This window comes from Cylas formicarius, unplaced genomic scaffold (genome assembly GCF_029955315.1).
Source record: "Cylas formicarius isolate icCylForm1 unplaced genomic scaffold, icCylForm1.1 PGA_scaffold_6__28_contigs__length_40554024, whole genome shotgun sequence".
NCBI lineage: Eukaryota > Metazoa > Arthropoda > Insecta > Coleoptera > Brentidae > Cylas > Cylas formicarius.
In genome coordinates this window covers 36,540,773-36,556,904 of record NW_026844347.1, presented here as the reverse complement: position 1 = coordinate 36,556,904, position 16,132 = coordinate 36,540,773, and the positions used below count along the sequence as shown (strand labels likewise).

The window sequence follows — 16,132 nt, the reverse complement described above, 5'->3', positions numbered from 1 at the left end:
AATGTATTATGTAAAATAAGAATGTGTCTCTTTCCCAAACAAAAGCCTGTAAAAGTTATACCCGAATAAGAATCAAAACTATTGAATAATTGTTAAATAAGGGAAAGTACCTACGGTTTCTCTTATTCTTAGATGAAATGACGTTCCGCTTATTACACGATAAAAGAAAGCAAGCCTTTTATTCCTAAATAAAAACAGGAAACCTAGCGAACCTTCATTCCAAAACAAACGCATGCAAGGCAGTCTTTTATTGTCAAAATTAAGCAAAAAATAAACGGGAATACCCTAGGATGCCTTATTTTTATTCCAAAATAAGTTGAGAACGTCCTCCTTATTTATAAATAAAAGCGACAAACCGAATATTTCTAAATCTAATCCGTTCTATATTTCTAAGATAAAATGAGAACGTGTCTCCTCAAATAATCAAGTGAGAATGTAAATGAAGGTGCCTCTTCTTAAATAAAGTGAAAAAAGCGAAAAACCTAGCGTGCCTGTTAAGTTCAGACACATTTTTGCAAAATAGAGACTTTGGGCCTAACCTAACCTAACTTGTCTCACCTTTCTAAATAAAAGCGTGCAAAGGGTCGTATCCTATTCTAAAATAAGGTGAAAAGATCTAGCAAATAAAGGCTCGCGTGCCTCGTACTCGTAAATAAAGGAAGGGACACTTTTATTTACATGGTTTGACGTTTGGTTTTTAATTCATATGCTTTTTTCTATTACTTAACCACCTTACTTAAAATACCTATACACTAGGATCAGGAATGACCCACGACACGTAATGGATATAATTATTACTCCATTGTTTAGTACTCTTTACGCTTCAAGAAACCCATATTAGCGACAGTGGGTATTTATCTTCAAAACAATTTCCGGTAGGCCGCGGCAACAAATATAATCGCTGAGCAATTATTAAGATATCAAAAGAAGTGACCTGGCGATCAGTTGAAAGTAGCAAAACAAAAATTATTACCGAAAATTTATGAAAATAAAACATTAAGAGATATTTTCACGTTTCAAAAATTAGTGTAAGTACACTTTCGGGTAATTGATAAATATGGTTCAAATATATTTGTTACTTTGTTCCCGGGTTTAAAGAAATTAATTGAATTATGATAAGATCAACGATTCCGGGAAACTTATGCTTATATTTAAAATGCCAAGGTCGTTAAACCGACTGACGTTTTCGCGACGATAGGGAAGGAATAAAAAAAATCCACATCCGCCCAAATAGCCTCGGAAGCTGATAAGCATAAGACGGGCGCACGCAAATCCAATTATTTAATAACGCCATTGTTTTGATTAAACCAATCTTGACGTCAGAGTCTTCGGTACCCATCGCGTTATTGCAGACCGGATTGTTTGCACCATATTTATTTAATATTATAAGTGAAAATCTCACCTAAATTTGCGCAGTTATCGTGCATTAACAGATCAATGGTTTTGGATTGTTAAATGTAATAATTATATAGAGAAAAGCTTGGTAATAAACATGATGTAAATAATAATACTGGCATAGTCAATTTAACAAAATAATAACAAGTTTTATCTATCTTCACTTATACAGGGTGTGTCAAGAAGCCGTACGACAAAGACAGGTCATAAATAGTAAGACAGGGGAAAAATTGCAAGATCGATAAATATCTACAAGTTAAAGAGCGTTATTTTTGGCATTGTTTTGAAATATTTCAAAAAGTAAAGGGGTATTTAGGTATAGGGCATACTTAATGAAAAACGAAAAAGCTTTGTTTAGCCAATGGAATGAGGCAAAAAAATGCGGCGTGTTTCATTTAAAATAAGCGAGATGTTGGTTATTTAATTTTTTTTATTTGGACAGCAGGACCTTCAGTTAAATATGCTGTTAATTTTGAACGCCTAGCTTGAGTTTTATGGGGCCTGTGTCGATTAAAACAAACCCCTGGTATCGCAAAAAAAATAATAAAAAAATATTTTTTCATCAGCACATTTTTTATTAACTCTAATAACTTGTGCCCTATTTCTTAATTTTAGTTGGGGACACAAGTGGTCCATAAGATTGAAGACTGCTGATTACGGGTATGTAACTAGTTACATGCACTATACTGGTATAATTGTCAAACATACGTTATTTTTAGTAACCCTAATGCATTAGATATGAAGGAAACATAATAAGTTTTTCGTATAACCAATGCACATCGGATGGGTTAGTGGATCTATTGAAGATCAGTGCAGTAGTATTACTGATAAATTTAACGAGTTAAGTTATGGCGAAAATTTGTAGAGCAAACATACTAAATTCAAAGTTGTATGTACACTTATAATACGTAATAATAAGGTCAATTCTTAAGAACTACCCGTAGAGTGATTAAAGAAACCTAACCTTTTCTAGATCGTCATTAAAAATGGCGCCTCCTCTGTGAAAGTGTGGACAATAAAACGATGGTCTAGGAAACTGCGAGGATTCTGTCGTGAGCATTGCACATGACAGTTTAACCTCCGTTCGCTCCCGACAGGATCCCTTGTAATCGTCCCCAAAAATTATCGAATCGGTTTCCACTGAGTGGATTTAGTGTTTTTAGTGTCTAGTGAGTGTTTTAAAGGTGTAATCGTTGTCGACCCATCTGTTTTTTCCTGTTCACGCCGGTATGGAAGCCGGATGGGCCCGGATGGTCCGCGGGGGAAGCCATTTTTTTGTTATCGGTCAAAGCCCTATATTGGAAGCTGAGAATAAATGTTGATGACAACTTTTTTGTTAATGTTGGTCTGTGACCGAATGAAAAAAATCCTCGACGAACGTCGTTAATGGGCGAATGGCCTTAGTAGTCTTGCCCAACTGTTTGTAAATAGCAAAGAAGAAGGCAACTGCAAAGAAGGCGGAAGTGCAACAACATAACCTCTATTTGCTGTCTCTTCTTTTGAAATGCAGCGGAAGTTCCTATACCGGATGCTCTGTGTCTGATGGCAAATTAAATTTCCAAAAGTAAATCAAGTAAACCTAACAAGAATAAGTAACACTAAATCTCAAATACAGTCACATATTTTTGAAAATATTCAATCCCAGCCATAATATTCAACTCGTACTGTACAGCCAAGAAAACATCTGCGCCTATAAAAACAGGCGGCGTTTATGAACAATACGATACGATGAAAAGGACGGGCCGACTTTTGCGGTAAACTTTGCTAGTACAGTTAAACGTCTAAATACCCAGCTCCGCATTTTTTATTTTACTGCATTTGTTATAGGTTATGTTGTTTATCATCAATCTCTTATCTATGAATGTCATGATGGGTTTGCGCCTAACCTCCGAGGACGGACGTAGAAACCTTATCGTTAATGAGGCGATCATTACGGCGAAATTTTTATCTACCATTTTATCGATTTTTGGGGCATAATTATTTTTAAGGAGTGCAATATATTAAATAGGGCAAAAAGTGTTCTGCTCCGTATTTTTTTTTTCAGCATTTTTACGACGCTCACAACTTTGTAAAATTTATTGCTGAGATAACCTAATTGAGACGATAAATATTTGACAAAACAAAACATCACCATCGAAACGGCAAGCAAATTTTGTCGTAAACTTTTAATAAAATAGATTTCGCACTTCAAATTGCCACAGTTCTGTTAACCATCTGATAGAAAATTCCCAAGAGTTGTTACAATTTAAAAAACTGATCAAGGAAAAGACTCCAACTTTGACGCGCTTTTCAAAATCGATTTTTTTTTCAAACCCCTACACACTTATACAGGGTGTTTCAAAAAACTTGTTCCAATGCTCGGGTCGAATGAAAGAAGCAATTGTATTAACCGTTTCAGCAAATTTTACAAAAATCAGATATAAGCACGCTCACATTAAATAAACACGTAAATTGCGATACACGTGTTATTTGCTTAAGCTCGTAACAAAAATTGCTTCGTTATCATTTTAAACTTGCCGTGTGGTAAAGATTGCGTATTATATAAGGTAAGGCATTATATAATTTAACATCGATCTTATTACCCTGAGATGATGTCATGTAGAAAAATTTCAAATATACCTATGCCCTTTAGTTTCTAAGATTCTTACTAGGTGTCAAAAATTGACTATTGTAATCATAGTAAGAAAATCCTTACCTTACTTTTTGAATCATTTGAACGGGCTAGAAATATTTAAAATATTGCAAAAACTATTTTTTTTATTTCTAATCTAATCAAAACACAAAAAAGAGACGTTTTTTTTTAGAAAATCCCTATATTTTTGAATCTAAGCAGAGTAGACAGATTTTTTGGCGATTTAATAATATAAAGGATGTTTTAAAAATGATTATTCTCACCGAAATTTCATATTGGTAATAATAACTAATGTGACAACAACCCAAACATTTACAGATCTACCTAGCTAAATGATTATTTTGAAAACAACATACTTATACCTCGCTTGGTTCATTTTAAATTCCAATTTCCAATAAACCAAAACAACGTGTTTTCCTTTGGCAAACCTTGGTGAAAAGTTAAGGTGCGCTTTAAAAGAAAACAATAACAATAATTGTATAATAAAACAATATTTAATCGCGTGCAGGTGGGTAAGAAATTCGTCGGCGACATCTCCGAATATATTAATAATTATGTCTAATTATATATTCTAGACATCGTTGCGAGAGGAAGCAGCACTTAATACTAGAGATGTGAATGTGCCCTGAAGGTTCACTCCGACAGGAAGCCAGCGAGAGGAAATAAAAACAAAATAAAATCGGCGATATAATTCTTGCGAGCGTTCTGCCACAGAACGCGCTAATGTGTTGTAAACCTTGGACCTTGCTTAATATAATTATTATGTATTTTTTGACGACGATACAATAATAATAATATACCTGGTCAGCGAATTTATTTCGATGCACAAAAAATTCCAAATTGCATGTCGTCGACCGTTGATTTTAGCAAACCAAAATTGGCGACCCAAACCTTGTCCCAGCTTACTTAATCCTAATTATAATCGTAAATATCAAAGCAAAAAAGGAAATAATTGCAAAATTGACAAAAACAGGAAATTTTACGGACAGAGAGCGCAACGGTACTCACCCACGCCGTACTTCTTCGTCTTCGTCGTGATCCACATTTTCGTTTATTTTCGCACCATCTTACATACTAAAAACGTACGAAAAAACCGAAACACTCATTTAAAACTCAAATCGATAACACTCTCATCTGGTTTACGGCCATTGTTTTTGATGGGCTGTCAAAATCAAAACCAATTTGCGCACTCTCGCGGAAAAACCGGGAACCAGTGGGTTTGCAGCTTTATTTCATTTGATCGGACTCGGTTTAACTACTCTATAGTAGATGGCGCCGGAACATATGATAATATTTAGCCAACACTTCTCGACATTTATGGCACAAGTTCTGAATTATAAGAACTTTTCAAATGTCTTATTACTGAGTGCGATAATTTATTTTGGCAGTATTGATGAGATATATGATTCCCTGGCAATTTTCAAATGTTGGTATCACACTATTGTCAATTGTCATTTCATCATATAAAAAAATTTTGTCATAAGTTTTTCCCTCATTAAAAGGCATGGGAGATCTGTCAAAAGGAAATGGATAATAAGGTAAAACAACATTGTGTTATAAAAATATTTATTTCATATTCTTAGGATGCCTACAATCCTACAATTAATATACACTTTTGACTAACACTTAACCAGATACAAAATAGCATTAGATTAGTCATCGACCTGTGTCACTTACCTACAAACTACATTATCACATTAAATTACAAATAAACAACTGTAGAGTTAAACAACTAATGCAACAATAAGGCTGTCTTAGTAACTACACACATAAGTGGCTGTACAAACATATTGGATCAACGAAAAAAACTTACTTCTTACACAATAATGGATACGAAAAAAAAGGTTCTGACTCTTGAAACCGAAATGTCTTTTAAGGCAGCCCTTTATTTAGATCTCGATTTTCCTATTCGCTGTACCCTTAAAAATTATATTGTAATACTAAATGCATTAGTAGAACTTAACGCTTTGTATGATTTTTCTTACAAATCCTAAATATTCGAAATTTTATTTCAAGTCGTTGGTGTGTTTCAGTTTCATTCGCGCCTGGAGAAATTCCTTGTTGATGACTTTGTCGTCCTCGTTCTGCAAAAAATATAAAAATTGATGATTCCATTTGAAACTGTAAGAAATGGAAATAATTAACAAAGGCAATGATGAACCCCGTCAATTCAAAACAGAAATGCTATCTCTAGGTTGTACTACGTAAAGTGTGGGAAAAACACGAGACTCTAAACAATCGGTGAGTGATGAAGAAAAAAGTCTTACTAAAATAGTTTTCAATAAGTGCAAAAAGGGCTAGCAAATAATGTTTTTTTAATGTTGTTCATTTTAAGTGAGCTTCATTTTCAACCTTATGAAATTGAAAGAGTTACAATCGAATAGAGAAGTTTTAACCGCCAAGTTAGAAACACATTGTTTATAGTTTTTATTTATTTTTTTGTTATTCAACAGTGCTAATAATACAATCCTTACTACAGATGCAGTATTAACTATTTTACTGTCTACGGCATGGATATCATTACTTAATTAAGCTTTTACTAAAGTGAACTTGCTGAATTTTTAAAAACACTTATGCACCACTTCTTCACGCATTACATGTAATACACATCCTAAACATTAAAATCATATAAATGAATTTAAACGAATTTTTATCTACTTTTACCTATATCTGGCATTTTGTACAATTCCTTAATGTGAGGACTTATACTTCAACGTTTCACGGCCTTGTGATGAAGGTGTGGGTTTGCCTTGGGCATTAATAAAAAAAAGTGTGACCTCTGCCCCTTGGCAGAACTGCGGTTAATTGGATTCCAAGGTTTAAGTATATATCCAGGCGTTCTAATTTAGTTTTAATTACATTTTTTAGTTCAAGTGAAACTAATTTTAACCGGCCACCAAAATATTTATATATATTATATTTATAACTTCACTTACCTCCTCCTTGGTTGGATTTTCCATTCGCCTCGCCCGTTCAGCAATGACTTTTTTTAATTCGGGGGTACGAGCTGCTATGTGACTTTCCAGTTCTTTTTTCGCCAGGTTATTTTTGTGCCTCTCTAGCGCACGCTGAAGCTCTGTTTTCTGGTTTAGGACATTCTTGCCTCTGAAATAAAACATCCAATTATTGCTAACATAGTGACTATACATTGCCGATGCAGCTTCTCGTTTTCGGTAAGGGTGCTAACGTCATAATGTGAGGTTAGTTTAACCGCTGTTCCTAAATGGTAAATTCTTTTAGCGGTGTTTTTACCTCAAGCAGACAGTTATTTTTGGTTTCAGGCAGGTATGCACAGGTGTTCAGGTATGTAATTGAAACATAAATTCGGTTTAAAGCAAAATTGAAAAAATCATCTAATTTCAAAATAATATTGTTTTAAACATTTTTTATGCTTAAAATATATTTTTAGGTGTTGTTCCCGCTTAAAGAATAATCATACTAGGTCGATTTCCGAAGAATCCAAAAATAAGAAGCAAACTGATAAAACTACCAAGATGATGGGATACAGAAATGGTCACCATGCAATTTACGTATTCAGTAGAAGAAAAAAATTGAAATGTAGTGCTCAAATGAGATCCAGCTACACAGGGTTGCCTTCTATATTTATTCGACTTAACCAGAAAATTATACAAAATTGTGGTTATATAAATTTGCCCCTTTCGTGTTTTATGAAAAACTGGATCATCCTCAACTGAAAGAAAATTCGCAATGATTTCAGAAACTGAACATAATTATGGACCAAAAATGAAATCAAATTTTCAAAGATGTTGCCATAGCCACCATTTAGGGGTTACAAAATAGAAGAGTTTTTTTACTTTACTTTATTAATATCTGTTGTTCATCTGGGACACAGATGAAATTCCACAGATGAGTGCTATAAAATTTTGGGGAAAATTCATACCGCAACAGTATATAATAGAGAGTCTTTAAGTCTAGTGAGTAAATAATCTTTCTCAATGCTCTGCGCCCTCGTGCACAGTCGCTATTCTCAGGTTTAATTTAAGCGAGCCACAGTGTCTACTATTCTTCACCAAACTTTATACGCGTATGGTAACAGAAAGTGAAAAAACGAGAAACCCAATAAAACCTGGAGTTTTTTTCAAAATTGTATTATGAATATAATTTAAAACTCCTTCGTTTAAAATCGCGATGGGATCGGCAATGCTAATTATAGGTACCGGTTCACAGACCATAAAATTTGGTTATAAAATAATAAAATAGAAAACCGCAGGATTACCATAAAAACCTTTCTTCCATATAATTTGTGGACGGGAAATTGGACCAACTATTTTCAAAGTGCAAAGTGTATTATCTAATAGCTATATAATTTATGATTATATGTAGGTATATGTGTATGTTATCAATTTAAAAACACTTCCAAAATTGCTTAGATTGACATCAATCCAAAACAATGCGAAATGGCAGGGAAGTGAGATTTGTTTACACAAAGTCAAAACCTAACCCCTAATTATGACGTCATACTAATACCGCTTATTGACTTTTTTTCTACAAAGGTTGGGTTTGTTTGAAAAAAAAAAAAGATTAAGATTCCCCCTTAGCTCGACGTGCTGCAAGAAAATTTGCAAACATAGAGATACAACCCTATACGTCCAATCATTAGCGTTCGTTAATTGAACGTGTCGAAGAGTCCTTCTTTCCGGGAACAAGAGGCCCATCCCGTAACACTACCCGGTGCGTGCGTCATCACAAAAGAACAAGTGCACTCCACATTATATGCGAGCCGTCACTTTTTTCTTGCGTTTGAGCGCGAGTCTTCTATACAGTGTAATTTTCTCACGGACGTCGCTTGACATCTACATCCTGCGAGATTATTGTGAAATCTTTTCGTTTTTTTTTTTTTTCGATTACGACGAAAAACTTTCACTATGGGTCAACACTGAATATGTATATTTAAATAAAGATAAAAACAGGAAAATGACGATAGTAGAGTATTCTAAAATAACACAAAACTTGCCAGAATCGTGTGACCATGGTTATTTCCATTTTCACATTTATATTTTTGTAGTCTTTCGCAAACATTTCTAAAATGGTAAATGGCAAAAAATGCGGAATATTCAAATTTTCCATAAAAAAAAATCACGTTACACATAACAGATTAGTTCTACATCCATATATGAGCAGACGTTGCCAAATGTAGATCAAACTCTACATAAATTTTACAATGTTAAATATCAGTTAACACTGCATTGTTAAATCTGTTGTAAACTACTGCTTTAAAGAAATATAGAAAATTAGTTAATTTAGAGGTTACTATTAAAAAAATGCAGAACCTTGGAGCATATTGCGATTGAAACAATCTCATTTTTTGGAGTACACGCACAAAGAGAGAAATTAAAGGCGGCTATGAAAAGGCTATAATAAGAATTTACGTACCCATATTCCGTTCGTTTTAAGTCTTAACGATATTATTTAAGAATGATCGTAACAATGTAGATAGAGAATAGATCTGAACCTAAAAAACAGAGCCCAACAATAAGTAACAAAACGGGTCGGTATTAGTACATACGCTGTGATATATTTTACATGTAAAATGAAATCAATGCCAAGTCGCCCATATTTCCAGTCCTATCCAAATCTGTCAATTTTTCTGCCTTACTCTTGACGATTATAAACTAAAAATTGGCAACATTGTGATCAGTGTCAATGACGCCCTGAAGCGCAGATATGAATTGTCCATATTAACGTCTGTGGTCTTTGACATGCCCAACCAAAATAGCCAAACATTAATTCATTTGGTAATAGGGAAAATTAGTATTTTTCTGATTTTGGAGTACCTCTACAGTTTCACCCAGGTGAGTAAATAACATTTTCCGTATTAAAAACAATTGCATTCGTTCCAAATCGCAAAAAGCGCGCAACCCGTTGTTATTTCTTGTTACAATCTTCTATTTCAGGCGAGCTATCAAAAAAAAAGAGTGCAAACATTCCGAGGGTGGAGCACAGAGAAAGCTAGCGAATTCCCGGTCTCGCGAAAAGAATGTCGAGAAAGAGAGAGGGTCGGAACGGGGGCGTAAATGTCAAACACAACGCCGCCTGTGTTGCGTTTTAATTATACTATACGATTATGATTACCGCACGAATTAGCGAACGGATGCTGTATGCAATTCCAAGCTCTCTTTCATGTGTGCCGTAATAAGACCGCATTAGACGTGCATGTTTAATAGCGGATGTTTAATTCGCTCCCCTTTTTTCCGTTTAATTGCGTGTGGAATTTTCAAAGCGGTCCACTTGAGACTCCGACCCATCACGACAAGTTCATTTATACGGAAAATAACTGCGCAGAATATCCAGATAACTGCGCAGAAGGATCATACTCAACTAACATTTTTTGTTTTATAATGGTGACGGTTAAATATCGATCACTTTTTTTTTAAATCGTTTATTTTAATAATATGCGAGATGCAACGAATAAGAACAGCTCCAAAAGCTTTTTTTGGTTAAATTAGAAAAAAGTTGCAAAATTTAAAGTTTAACAACGTTGTGCTGAGGGAAATACAAAACTCCCATAACTTCCGAAAAAAAAACGATTTCCGATTTCGTTTTGATTTTTTTCTGGTGTTATTTAAAGATATATAAAAAATAAAGACACTTTCTCGTTGCCGCTTTTACAAAACTCCCGTAATTTCCGAAGATACGGCAAAAAAACGAATTTTGCCGATTTTTTTCTGGTGTTATTTAAAGAGATATAAAAAATAAATTCGTATCAGTGATAAAACTACACCATGCGATTCTACACAATATGGTTCTACAATCTTTAAATCGCAAAAATGGGTTTTTATGAAAGTTTTAATGTTTCGGTGTTGAGAAAATGTAAGAATAATTTTATTGACATATTGGTGCACCGTTTTTTGACGTTTTTGTGTTTAGTTTTGGGTGTTGGTCCTTTTTTTGATTTTGAGAAGTTCGATATGCTACAATGTACGGGCAACAACCATAACAAAAACGCGAATTTACGCTCCTTTTTAAACTTTTTTGCCAATATGAGTTGCGGTAAGTATAGGTAGGACTTTATACATAAAATATGTTTAAAATTTCAAAATGTAATGGGGTGGTCGTTTTCAAATAAGCAAGTTGACAGTAACCGGTTGACCCGGAAGTGACAGGAAGTTGAAAATATTTTTAAAAACGGATACGCTTGACACTGACCTTAACCTAAGAATTTGCACATTCCTCAATTAGTTTGCATGTAAAATGCGACCAACTTAATCAAAAATTTGTTATCTAATCATTTAATTGTTCAATAATAAGAGTTTTATTTCAATATTCGTCAATTACACTAATGGCAGATATGTATGTTATGTACGGACGCACAAACGGAAATTCCTTGAAAGCATATCGCATTTTCAACACTTACTGAATTTTTTTATTTTGAAACTGCAGGAAACAAAAAAGTTTTTAAATAAGTTTTTCCATAAATTTAGTTAAGTAGACCGACAAGGGGGTAGTCTAATTCAATCCCCTTCACTCAATTTAAAAAATTACAAATAATACAGGAAGTGTGCTTTTATAATAGCAACATTTTATTGTTCTATCTATTTTAGTTTTTAATATAAAAAATGAAAACATTACCAATGTTTATACAACCAACTACGCTTTCTTTTAAATAAGGAATTACCATCTACAAGTTTTTTGCATCTGTTTTGGAACGCTTTGTATATAGCCCTATTAAACCTTCACTTTTCAATTGTTATTTATTTATTAATGTTTCCCGGAAAGAAACGTGCTCATTTTTATGTAAATATTTATTGGGACCTATGAGATTTATAAGAGTTTTACGGAATAAGTTAAAAACCCGAAGAATAAAAGTTATATAATAAGATTTATAAGACCTTTTTATAAACTCCGAAGTAACCAACCCAAAGGATTTATTGGGGAAGTAAGGGGAAACTTTTTGGATCCGATATTGTAAAATCCAAGAATATAAAAGTTTTTTTGCATTTATTGGACATTTTATAAAACCATAAAAACTGTTATTAAAGGTAAGACTCCTTATAAATCTCCTATTATTATCCGTTACTTAATAATAAAAGCTCAAGCTGGGAAAAATGTTAGTAATACAGTGGAATGGAATTTCAATTTTGAAAAAAAAAAGTCGCCGAAAAATATCCTTACATTTTTTGGTTGAAGAGCAGTTCCTTGTGAAGGTTTTGCCTCTCGGGGTTCTCCCGTACGGGGTTCACGGGTTTCCTGGGCGCTATGAGGCCGTCGTCGCTCAACAGGGACGGCGTTCTACCGTCCGGTATCATGGCAGTCGAGATGTCGCCTATCAGCTCGTCTTCGTCGCCGTCTTCCCTTTTGGGGGTCGTCGGGGTCGTCGGCTGGGACACTGGCGAATTGTCGAGTCGCGATTTGACTGAAATCCAAAGGAGAAAGGAGACAATTAATTCGGGGCCGGTGAAAATAATATCGAGAAAAAAAATCAAATTAGAAGAAGAAAAAAAAAAAACGTCGAATACTGCGAAAGCGTAAAAAATTAATTCCGAATTTTCAAATTTCGTGTTTTATCATGAAGTTCTGAGTAAATTTCCTAGTTATAATTAAAATTTTTAAAATTCCATGTTATAAGTGGAAAATTTACATTAAAATAATCTTTATATCCATCATAAATCAAACTTGCTCTTGGCGTATTCATTATTATTATTACCTGCTTATAAATTATTTCAGGGGGGCGGAGCTAAAGGAGGGGCCTGAACATTGTCTCGCGTGAACTGGGTATTTGATGTCCACTTTCACTTGTCGATTAAGGCAAGTTTTTTTAAATGCCAATAAGTCGGAGTTAGAGTTTTCCCAACGGTATACCGTTTTTAAAACCGGAATGAGTTTAAGACCCGCCTGTTGCCTAGTATGTGCAGCCAGAGAAACCACCCCATTTTATGTGCACCAATTTGTTGATTGCTGTGCCAATAAGTTTGAGAAATATTAGTAGTATCAGTAGAACCTTTAGAGTCCTCATAAGTCACCATAAGTGACTTTTGTCCCAGTTTTTAAACTGATGCAACTTTCAAAATCATCGCCGCCAAGTTATTAACGGTTATTGGGGCACCCTGCATTTAACGCGGTCGGTAAAGTTTCGAGTTCCAACGCGGTACATATCTGGGTGTGTTTGAATTTGAAAATAAAGGGGAAGGTGGGGCAAGGCGGGCCACTTAATTATTTTTTGTGGCTTTTAACCATCAAGCCGATTTATTTTAACTTTAACTAAATTTACCCAAATTTTGGTAAAGTTTCCGGCCGTCGTGCCCCACTCGCCCCTATAATGTTACATATAATAATTATAATTATTTATTAAAAAGCGTTTTAATAAAAAAAACGTTACTGATAAGCAACTATTTTTCTATAGATTAAAAAATTTATTATTGGTATTTATAAGATTTTCGAATGTGCAATAGTTTTTTTTTTAGAATTTTTAAGCGGTCCATTTTACCCCTGGTATCACGCAAAGGGCTAAAAATGTATAAATAACCAGAATTTCTAATTATAATAACGGAAAAAATAATTTCGGTTAATTTTTGAGGTGGGCCTTCTTGCCCCGGGGGCTCCTCCCCTATTAGCAAAAAACGAAGGAACGAAATAAATAGGGAAAAATAGTTTAAAAAATGCCAAACTTCAAATAATAAATTGTTCAATTTAATTTATTTAAATCAGGTAAAATGAGGCGACTTCCACGTGCGTTCTTATCTGGGACGCCATCGTCTAAGTTTTTTCTAATTCTGCCGCCGATAAGATAGTTTTTGCGTCTGCGTGGACGGACGCTACGTAGGACACGAAAAAAACGCGAAAATTTTACCTTATGATCTGGCGTCCTGCGTCATATTTTCCTTAGCGATTCAAAATTTCCCAACGTACATAAATATAACCGCGCACAGCGATGATAGGTAATCTCCCTCCCGTAATTAACTCGCTACTAAACTCGGATATGCGGGAGAGAATTTTTAATCGTTACCGAACGACCACGTGCTCAAGGTGATGCTTCGCGTTCGGAGGCGACGCACTAAATGCCGCTGCGACGAAGCGGTTGCACTAGGTCAAGCTACGGAGCCGTCCCCCAGGTATATAAGGCTGGATACGCGGTGGTGGTCGAACTTATCCCCTAAATAGATGCCCTAGTGGTCCGCGCGAACAGCGCTCGTATTACGCCTCCGCTTTCTTGCAGAAATATTTAAAAAACTGTCCAAGTTCTGCTTCCCGTTTTGTGGTCACGATAAGTAAATATAGGTAAAAGAAAATAATTGTATACCTGTGTTTAATATTCTTTGGTTTGGTATACTACTTAGTTCAAGTTTATTAGTACTCATTCTTATTTCGTGTCTAATACAGCGTGTGTTGAATCGTGTGCGAATTATGCAAAATATGTGCGTCTAGTGTGTCTCAGGAGATGCTCCCGCCCAAATGTACAAAACACTATTCTATTGAGACTAAGGAAGTTATAAACAATGTTTATTTGACTCTCATTGAACGTGGTGCCAGCAAGCAAGCATTTTTAGAAGAAACGGCCACATTGACGAAAATTCCAACATCAACTGTATGGAAAATTGTGAATAATCCCATTTTTGCGAGGAAAAAAAAAAGAAGCGATGCTGACATTTTCTCGAGTTTCGTCAAAAATGCGATGCGTTTAGTTTGTATTCTGATAGTTATATTTTATTACGTCAGTAATTTTATAAAATGGTACAGTCATTTATGCCATTCTTGTCTTCAAGTTAGTTCAAATCGTTTATACAGGGTAAATAAAAATGACAAATATATAATGCTATATTTCCATCAATTATTCCTACTAATACAATTTTATTTAGCATTCCCTATACCTAAACTCAGTATTTTTTCAGGTATACACAAATTAAACACGGTATTGAATATACAACATTTGAATTTTTTTAACTGCAATTTTACTTTTTAATGAAATAATTAATGATTAATGATGTACTGTAATATCACGTGTCAAAGAATATACTTCATTTTTTTCAAATAAATTTTTTATATACGGTATAGCAACATATTTCTGATTATTTGTATCATTTTTTGATATTTTATTTTTACTATAAAACCTGTAGTAGGTTCGCTGTTTAATAATTTTATTGATGTTATTTTCAGGGAAATAATTTTCAATTAAACCTAATTTAAATTTTTTAAGGCTTTCGCGGCCCGTTGATAAGCTACTATCTTGATTCGGGTTTAAAGGCCGTCGTCGGTTGGAATTACTTCCTAACGTTTCGCTAGCACGAGTGGCGAGCTTCTTCAGAGGTCCTTCCATCTCCGATGTTGGACGTAGACTGACCATTTCTCCTGCGCAAATTGTATTTATGCCGATTGGTGGTGGGCGGGGCTTGTTCCGCTTCGGTTGGTCTCGGGATATCGATCGGTTCTGTTCGGGCGTGCCTAAGGATCGGGTTCCAGATTTGGTTGAGTCTTGAAGAGACCCTTAGACTCAACCACTTTACTATTAAGTTAAAGTTTTTGAAAGTTTTTTCAAATTTAATAGAAAATTCTACTTTAGAATGAAAATTATTAATAGCATTAAGAGTATCATTAATACGATTTTTGGTATAGCTGCTAAACAGTCATCAACAAAACTTTTGAAAAAAATTATATTAAAATTAAAATTTTGTAAAAGTTTTTTTGAAAATAATTATTATTATTCATTATATTAACTAAATTAATTTTAACGGTCAAGTGTCAAGCCACGTCTCATCAAGGTAAATGATTGAACGATTCTCTGAACGTTGTCTTATCGCTGTTGTATACTCATGTCTCCATTTTTGTACCATCGCTATGATAAATACTTGCCTCTTGTCTAATTCGTTTATTATAATTCCGCAGTTTGTTTGGATTTCGCCATTAACAAGCCGTTCCTTTAGACATCGTACCGTCTAGGTCTCACTTGCTCTTTTTGAATTCAGGTATTAAGAAGCTGCAGACATTATTAAAGACACCTGTTCAAATGTACTTCAGAGGCAGCATGTATATTTTTGTGTTCAAATAAATTATTTACAACCATAATATGACTAAAAATTAGAAAGATAAATACCCAGACAAGTAACATTACAGATCACATCGTAAATCATTTTTCAAAAACTATAACATAGA

At 34.3% G+C, this 16,132-nt stretch overlaps 2 protein-coding genes and 1 long non-coding RNA gene across 9 annotated transcripts in view; 1 reads left to right on the top strand and 2 right to left on the bottom strand.

Moving 5' to 3' along the window:
* The window catches only part of LOC132704004 (dedicator of cytokinesis protein 3), a 53,129-nt gene extending 47,951 nt beyond the window's left edge, over positions 1-5,178 (bottom strand). For all 3 annotated transcript variants that reach the window (XM_060673597.1, XM_060673599.1, XM_060673598.1), the window contains exon 1: positions 5,036-5,178. In XM_060673597.1, the coding sequence (XP_060529580.1) occupies positions 5,036-5,072 (37 nt within the window). In that variant the 5' untranslated portion in view covers positions 5,073-5,178. The remainder of the gene's footprint in view (positions 1-5,035) is intronic.
* Positions 5,179-5,588: 410 nt separating this feature from the next.
* Positions 5,589-16,132, bottom strand: part of LOC132703368 (protein FAM107B) — a 74,359-nt gene continuing 63,815 nt past the window's right edge. For 4 of the 5 annotated variants that reach the window (XM_060672590.1, XM_060672588.1, XM_060672591.1 and 1 more), the window contains 3 exons: positions 12,161-12,401; positions 6,964-7,132; positions 5,590-6,111 (listed from right to left, as the gene is read on the bottom strand). In XM_060672590.1, the coding sequence (XP_060528573.1) occupies positions 6,034-6,111; positions 6,964-7,132; positions 12,161-12,401 (488 nt within the window). In that variant the 3' untranslated portion in view covers positions 5,590-6,033. Of the gene's footprint in view, positions 6,112-6,963; positions 7,133-12,160; positions 12,402-16,132 lie in introns of all 5 variants that reach the window. The other variant, XM_060672587.1, reaches the window with a different exon arrangement.
* LOC132703369 (uncharacterized) lies at positions 6,119-12,075 on the top strand. Its single transcript, XR_009619067.1, has 3 exons — positions 6,119-6,268; positions 7,313-7,330; positions 7,437-12,075. It is a non-coding gene; the product is annotated as an uncharacterized LOC132703369 (long non-coding RNA).